Here is an 8,117-nt window from a genome sequence, read left to right as displayed (position 1 = left end):
CAGCGTGGCCCGTGGCCCGCCTCGCGGCGTGTCCTCCGCGTGCCGGCGGCGCTGCGTGCCGGCCGGGGCGGCCGTGGCACCTCCCTGCCGGCCCTCGCCGACCTGTCTGTCGGCGCAGGAGAGGCGCCTCGCGCCTCCCCTGTGGCCCCTGCTGCCATAGGCGTTTGTGGGGACCGGGCTGCGCCCGCGAGGAACAGTGTCTCCCGGGAGACACCGGCCCTCGTCGCCTGGCGCCCCATCATCATCGTCATCATCATCTGAAAGCTGCTCCCTGCTACCTGGAAGGCAGAGCAAAACAGGGGTCATAGTCCGGCTGGTGCATGAGCAGGTGTGTGGCCTTTTACTCGTCTGGTGCCTCTGCTCCTCTGGGCCTCTGGAGGCAATTCTTTGAACCTTTTCTTTTTCTGCCTTTCCATGAAAGAGTCACTTTATTGTAGACTTTGAGAAGTGCAGAAGTGTTGCTTTAGCAGTGTCTCTCTGAGGAGAAATAGCCGGGAGCTGAGAAGTTGGCAGCCAGTGTTTGCAAGTACCTGAGTAGCTTCCGTCATCACTTCCCAGGGAACAGAGTGTCAGGTCGTTTTGTTCCGGGAGCAGGAACTTCTGGTCCAGACCTGTACTGGTTAGGACAGCTCATGTAGCTTTTCTTTGCCCTTTTAATTCAGCAGTGCCACCCATCTATCATTTCTTCAGAGCTCCCAGTGACTAAAGCTGAGCTTCCCATGTCCTCGTTACTTGGTGTACCCAATAACATTTGCCACCTTGGTGGTTGCAGTGCGCACAGCAGTCATGGGTGACTGGAACTAGGAAGCACTGAGAGCCACTCGGTTTGCTTCTTTCCCTGTTCTTACGCTTCTGGAAGGAAGAACCTAGTCAAAGAGAAGATTTAGACTAGATTTTGAAGAGAAATAGGTTTTTATGTTTTATCCTATACCTTGTGTGGGTAAACAACTTTTCGTAGACTTTACCTTGTGCTTTCTAGCAACTCTTTGACAAGAAACAAAGAAAGCTAAATACACTATAAGCTTGGACTGCCAAAGGAACCTCAGTGTAAATATCAAAGACAGCTTACGAACAAACAAACAAACAACCTCCCACTGCTGAGAGGATGTCCAGAGCGAAATAGTCCCATTCAAGAGATGAATAAACAGGAAGCTGATTCATTTTGCTGGTTGCGGTGTCTGGCACTTCATTCACCTGTGTCTCAGCGTGTTCTTTGTGAATGGCTGCATTATCTTTCTATCTATCTACCTGGAAAGCTGTTCATAGGCTTTCCGGGTAAAGGAGCAGTGGAGGAGATGTGATCCCTGCTTCACTTCCCCGTAACGTCTCAAGGAGCATGTGTGAATCAGAAACCTGCAAGGATCTCATGCAAAAATTACTTATTAAAACTGTTTGCCAGTAGAAAATTGTTTTTTTTGTCTTCCAACCATATAAATATAAGAAGTATTTTTTTCAAAAGTGAATTCTAATGAATTTTGTGTTAGCTTTCACCCCAAAAGATGGGATGGAAATGCTCTAAGGCATTTCCCCCATCTTTTTTGTTTGTGTTGTTGAATCAGTGTTACATTTTTTGCTTTAGTGATATTATATTAGGATAACTCTGTAGAGATAGATGTTTACATTTATATATGTGTATACATACATATATATACAGGCTACTCAGTGCTAGTAATAGTTCAAGTTCTGTATACAGATTTGAACACTGTGGTGGAAGAACATTACACTTACAGTGATGTAAGACCCATTTAAAAGAGTTCACAGTGGCAGGTGGAGATCAGAAGCCTCATCTATGAGGAAAGATCAAAAGAATTGCATTTATTTGGTCAAAAGACAAGTTTGAAGGGGAGCTAACATAGAAGTGCTTCAAGTCATAAAATGTGCTTAAGTATAACAAAGAGAGACGTTTTGTTCTCCTTATTCAAGGTGGTTAAGGGAAAGAGTAAGGCTTAAATTGCAAGAAAATTCAGGCTGCATGAAGTTTTTAAGGACATAAAATAGAGAGGTAGAGAGAGACTGAGACTTTCTGACGCTCAAATATGTCTACATGCTATTTTGGAGGTAAACATGAGCTCCCGGACCAGCTGATCTGGAAGCAGTTCAGCTGCAACCAACATGGTCCTGTGCCAAGCTAAAAAGGCTGACTGAGGGCAACGCTCTAGTTCCTCCGTGTCTGGCTCTCAGAGAGGAATCTGTAGCCTTGATGGTGGTATTTTTGCTAAAAGAAAAAGCCAGGTGAGAATAAGAGGCCATTTAATAGTTTAAAATGCAAACAGGATAAATAAAAACTTATCCAGGACACTGTGTTTAAATTTTATTTAGTGTTTGTGTGCTTTTGAGTTACTCTTGGAGTTTAGTACAGATTAAAATAAGAATGCTCATACAGCAAATCAGAATTATTGAGTTTGCTGTTTTCTAATGTGGTACCTCTGTAATGTGTTAATGTGCAATGGTAGGGCTCCTTTGTAAGAACTGCAGAGAGGTACGAATGTGCAGAATTGTAATAAATAGACAAGAATTCCCTCTTTTAAATTCCACTAGGCCAGAACACGTCAGCCTTCTGTAACACCATGTTCAGAATTACGTGTGCTTTATGAAACTTTTTAAATATATAATGTACTATCAAGCTTTTTAAATATATAATGTACTATCAGCATCCTTGGTTACACAAGATACAACCTGTGCTAGGTATACGCTTTGTGTTATTAAAGTGTATTTTTAAGTGAAAGGTCTGTGCACAACAAAGTGAAAACTTGCAAAGTATTTATTAAAGGAAAGACTTTTATTCTGCTGTGAAGCAGTGATTGCTTGCTGGACACTTTAGATAGGGAGAAGTTTACATCACATCAGATGTCACTGATGACTTGTTATTAGTGGTTTATGTGGTTTAGTCATACTGCTGTGTAGGCAGTCTAGGTTGAGGACCTCAAGTTTTCTTTGTCAGTGAAAAATAAATAAAAATGTAGTTGTGAAATGGATTGCAGAATCAGACATGTGGAGTATGGAAGAGCACATAGGCTTTTAATGCTCCATTTTTATGGCGCAGCTTCCCTGACAGTTAGCGTTGTACACTTCAGCAGTCCAAGTACAGATAACTATAGCATCCTATTTGAGTTGAATGTGTAAATGTAAAAGGTTTCTTTTTGTTAGCTAGCTAGCACAAGGGGATAGAAACAGAAGCTGTTAGAAGAACATTCGAAAAAGCTTGCAGGAAGACAAGCCTTTGGACACAGTTTAGAAAAGACCAAAGTGACATGAGACTGTAGAAAGGAGCAAACAGAAAAACAGCTCTCCTGTCCTGCTGGCATTGTCTTAGGTAATATCTCTGTTTTACACACAAGATAATTCAGGTCTGTGAAAAGCCCTGTTGAGCTTCTCAGCAGTTGCTCTATTCCTCCCACACTAAATAGTTTAAGGGAACAAGCTTCCAGATATCCACTGAGATAACAAGCCTTTTATTTTTTTTTTTTTCTCCTTCTTTTACAGGATAGCTTTTTCATTAGATGTCATCACATATATGCATATTTGGTGTATATTTTAATCTGGATTTAATTTCATGGACATGTTCTGGGAAGTAGTATTGTTTGGCAAAGGGTATATAAATTGGAATACCAAGAGTTCTCTTGTGTAAACATGTAGGAAGTTGGTCAATTTTCTAGATTTAGAGGATTTGTATTTTCTAATTCTGTATTTAATCTAAAAATAAAACAGCTTCTTTTCTTTGCTCTTTAAAGTGTTTTGGGGTAATGTCCTATACAAGATCAAAAAATTATTGCTTGTAATATAAATAAAGTATTACTCTCTTCTGTAGTGAAGATAAACTACTGATAGACCTGGGGGTTGCAAAAGGAAAGCATGCGTGGACTTAACAGGTGACCGGAGCTGTGTGTTTTTGTGGTCTCCACACATAGGCATGCAGGACTGAGGAATCACAGCGGAAATGAGTGATGGAGACTGATGCACTACGTTGCTGGAAATGTAGAAAATACATAGCAAGTTCTGCTTGCCTTATAAAATGTCATGGAAAAGAACCATTTAAAGTAAGTATGGAGTCTGAAGGAGGGTTGTAGCTTTTGGGTTTTAAATAGAGGAGGAGTGTTATATGTGTTTTCACGTAGTAATTTGCCTCTGGAGACAAATATTAACCCTACGGATGGGTCAGACTATAACCTATCAGACTCTTTACAAAATATGTCAACAAGATAGTCCATACATTTTTGAATGCTGAATCAAAGGAAAAAAAATGAAATAGGATTTGCTGTGTTGTTTTGTTTGTTTGTTTTTTAAACACAGTAAGAACCACATCAGTAGAAGTAGAAATAAATAATTTTTTTAAGAGTCTACATAGTTAGTATTGTTAATGGTCCGTATTTATTCATGCATATGTGTTTAATTTAGTAGTCAGAAATCAATGTTTTCAATGCAAGCATTTGCAGTATAGCAAGACATGCTCTGGCCTGGTGTGTCTGAAACAGCTGTCTGTACTCTTCTAGCCAAGACATCCATCTCGTCGCTGAGAAGCAGGGAAATATTTTAAAAGCCGCTATCTTAATTTTACTGCTTCTTCAAGAATGCTTTCACAGATTTTATTTTCATAGCTGATATGCACATAAGTCTGTATGTTGGTGACATAAGTGAAAATTATGGGAAATATCATCAGAAATGGAGCCCCTTTGGGTAGAAAATAATTTCCTTATCCAAGAACTGGCAAGTTGTCTTCTTTGTTTTCTTTAATGCTGCTCAGAATGCATAAAGGTGTCATCTGCCTGCAGCATTTTGGGCACCTGTATGCGTCACTTTCTGTTGATTAGCTTCACAAATTAATGGCTTGTTTCCTGAATATGCATTTATACTTATCAAATGCATTTATCTTGGGACTCAGCAAGTCTTTGTTATATTTACATAGCTTTTTTAAAACCTCTGTTTTCTTGGCAATGTGAAGAAGGGAAAGTAAACATATCATTTTTCCTTTGAAAGCAGTGTATTTTTACATGGTTTGTGTTTTGCAGCAGATGGGGAGAGGTTGGGGATAATTTCAACTCTTTTTATGGCAAAAGTAGTGGTGAACTTAGTATGCTTGTCTGCTTGTCATGGATGCTCGTGGTGGGACAAGGTCCTCTTGTTTGCTACAGGAGATTTACTTTCTCTGTGCACACAACCAGAAAATTTCCTTGCATGTTCATGTAAATAGCAGATAAATAAACATAAGTTAGCATGTTTTCTGAGGCACTGGATAGCAAATATTCTGCAAAGATGAGAAGAGTAATATTTTGACTTTGTTAGCAGCTGTGTTCTTTTCATGCTGATTTTGATATGAGGAAAAAGACAAGACAAGCATGACAAATATACCTGGATATTTTAGTTCTACAGCCATTTTTTTAGTTGAAGAACTTCTAAAAGTTCCTGTCTTCCATATATAGATCCATTTTAACATCTCGGCATAATGCAACTTATTCCCGTGAGCTTTGTAATATAGGAGTCAACGATTTTTTTTGTGCTTTAACTTTCAACATCTTTTTTAAAACTTCTGTACTTCCCATTTTTTATAGCTTAGTCAGCATTATAATTTGTCATTCAGATTATATATATATAAATATATATATATAAAAATTCATTACACACTAAATATATAATTGTATTTATTTTAGCTATGTTTACTTAGTTCATGGAATGTTACAATTTGGAAGCTCAGCTAAAATCCAACAATATTCTTATGCACAGTTCTTTGAAACCTTGCTTTTCTCTCTGCAGTTGATCACATTATTGAAATAAAAACTGAACAAAACTTACAAAACTTACACTATGAACGGTTTTTAGAAAATTAATTTGAAACTCTTTGTAAAATGATTCTTTAATACTGAATACCATTTTCAAATGAACTTAACTTTGTCCTGTCTTCACTGGAAAACTGATATTTGTGAGATCAATTTCCTGATACACTTAGAAGATCAACCATTGCACCCTTTCTGTTCTTATAAAACAAAAGTACCTCCCTCTCAGAGTCTGTCCAGTGTCCTTAGATTCAGAAATAGTGTGTTACTGGCAGCATCTGTTTTATTTTTTGCTTAGAGTAAGCACAGCATCTTTTGAGTTTTATCTGTTGTTATGAAAACACTTGCTGAATTTCAGTGGCTAAATTCTGGCTGTATTCAAAGAAAAACCACATGTGAATGTTGAATATCAATACAATATTTCTGTATTTAACAGACACCTCAACTTTCAGCTGTTGCTCAGGAAACTTGCAACATATGGCATTTGAGCTTAGAAGCCATTCCAGAGTGGGTAAAATGCGCTATTGAAAAGGTAAATTTTTAAAAAACTTGCATCTTTTTTGTTCAATAAAATATGAAGTAAGTAAGAACAAATACCAAGGACACTTTTCCCCTGAGATCCACATATAATTTGCAGACATTTTGTTGAGAGAAGTTTCGTTAGTTGTTCGTATCTATTACCATTTACAGCAGGTTTGCTTTTTTTCCTTTTGTCTTAAACATTTTTTTCTGTATGCACAAAGCCTAGAAGTAGAATATTCTGTTCTCAGCCATTTATGCATGAATGCTTAAAATGTATTTGTCCAGCTAACACAGGATACCTCTTTTTATTTTATCAAATATTTAAATTTATAGTAACTGTAAAGTTTGTATATTTTGGCTTGATCCTTATGTCTTGTAGGACTTGCATTCATCCTAATGAAGAATGGTAAGGAGCACATTTGAAAAAAAAATGGACTGAGAGTTTATTAGAGATTACTTATAATGTGATATCTGTCTCCTAAATCACCTGTCCTATTTTGTCATATTAAATAGAAAAATGCATTCCTACAGTTTCAAAAGTCTCACGATAAGCAGTATCGCTTTGGAGTTGTATGTGCCCACCTGAAGTTACAAAGCAGCTCACAGCTTTGTTGTTGCAATGATTGCTCCACTGCAGTTAAATATTGAACTTAACATCAGCTTCTTGACCCTTAGTAATTGCATGAATTTAAGAAGCAGAAATAGTAATAGTCTGGCACTGTAAGTTTTTTCTGATCGGTCTTATCTGATTTGAGGAGTCACATGCAATTCTTTAAATTAGTAATCTCTTAAAATTACTGATCTCTCTGCTTCAGCACTGCATGGCAAAATAGTGTATCTATTTCACAAAAATTTCTCCTTCGAGGCAGGGAAAAAAGACTTTGAGCAGCAAGGACATATTTTCCTCTTGAGTTTCCTAATCTTGAATGCCTCATAATGAAGATCCATTTTTTTTTTTTTTTTACTACTTCATATTTTTTATGATCTGTCTTATTGCAGCTGGTTACATACATTTCGCTGTTAGCTCTTGCTCTCCGTCCTTCTGGTATTTACAAGCCTAGAGATATAACTTGGAGAGCTGCAAAGTAAGAAAACCGTAGACCATGATTATGTGGAAAAGGCTCAAAATACTTGCTTGGGATTACAGAGGAGCAGTGTTCCTCTGGTCTGGCAGCAGAGACAGAGAATTCAGTTCTACAATAAAGCCTTCAGCTGTCTTAGCCCTGATTTTGTCCTTTTCCATCCTGGAAACTTGCTGCATTCCCTTCTGACTCCTGTGGAAAGGTCCTCTAGGTTTATGGGTAAACATGTGGGCTTTTGACATGATTCTTTTTTACCAGGATCTGAATAATTTTATGATTATGTGTTATTTCCTGCTGTATTACTTCTGAATCAAAGGCTAAATCATTTTACATAAGCAAGGTATATTTGCAGGCAGTAACAACCTACTGCTTCCTGACCAGTTCTTTTTTTACCATCTGTCCCTGTTCTGAACCAATCTCATTTGGTTTTATATGCACTTCAGTGTATAGAAGTTCTTAAATTGGCTGTCTCCTTCCTGCTTTCCCCTTTTATGCAGCCCACCATGAAAGTGTGTCCCTTCAACCCTTGCTGATTTACCTCCTAGCACCTCCTCCACAGTTAGGCTGTTGCCACTTTTATTGAGTCAGTACTTCCACAGTCTGCTTCCAAGTTTATGTTAAATAAGTATTGAACTCCTTTGTATTGCACCTCTTCTCCTGGTCTCTGAGCACATAGGGCAGAAATGTCCTTTCTCTTCCATTTCTTCTTTCCAAGGCTCCTTTTCTTCTTCCCTGACTCTTCATA

General features: G+C 38.1%; 1 protein-coding gene across 4 annotated transcripts in view; it reads left to right on the top strand.

Moving 5' to 3' along the window:
• Window positions 1-8,117, top strand: part of RNF180 (ring finger protein 180) — a 51,181-nt gene that overhangs the window by 169 nt on the left and 42,895 nt on the right. For 3 of the 4 annotated variants that reach the window (XM_026037469.1, XM_026037460.1, XM_026037445.1), the window contains exons 1-3: window positions 119-328; window positions 3,909-4,037; window positions 6,205-6,300. In XM_026037469.1, the coding sequence (XP_025893254.1) occupies window positions 3,945-4,037; window positions 6,205-6,300 (189 nt within the window). In that variant the 5' untranslated portion in view covers window positions 119-328; window positions 3,909-3,944. Of the gene's footprint in view, window positions 1-118; window positions 329-3,908; window positions 4,038-6,204; window positions 6,301-8,117 lie in introns of those variants that run through there. The other variant, XM_026037452.1, reaches the window with a different exon arrangement.

Source organism: Nothoprocta perdicaria, unplaced genomic scaffold, assembly GCF_003342845.1.
Source record: "Nothoprocta perdicaria isolate Ctin4 unplaced genomic scaffold, notPer1 scaffold_1, whole genome shotgun sequence".
Classification (NCBI taxonomy): Eukaryota; Metazoa; Chordata; class Aves; order Tinamiformes; family Tinamidae; genus Nothoprocta; species Nothoprocta perdicaria.
The sequence above is the reverse complement of the archived record's forward strand: the minus strand, read 5'-3'. Positions and strand labels throughout refer to the sequence as shown.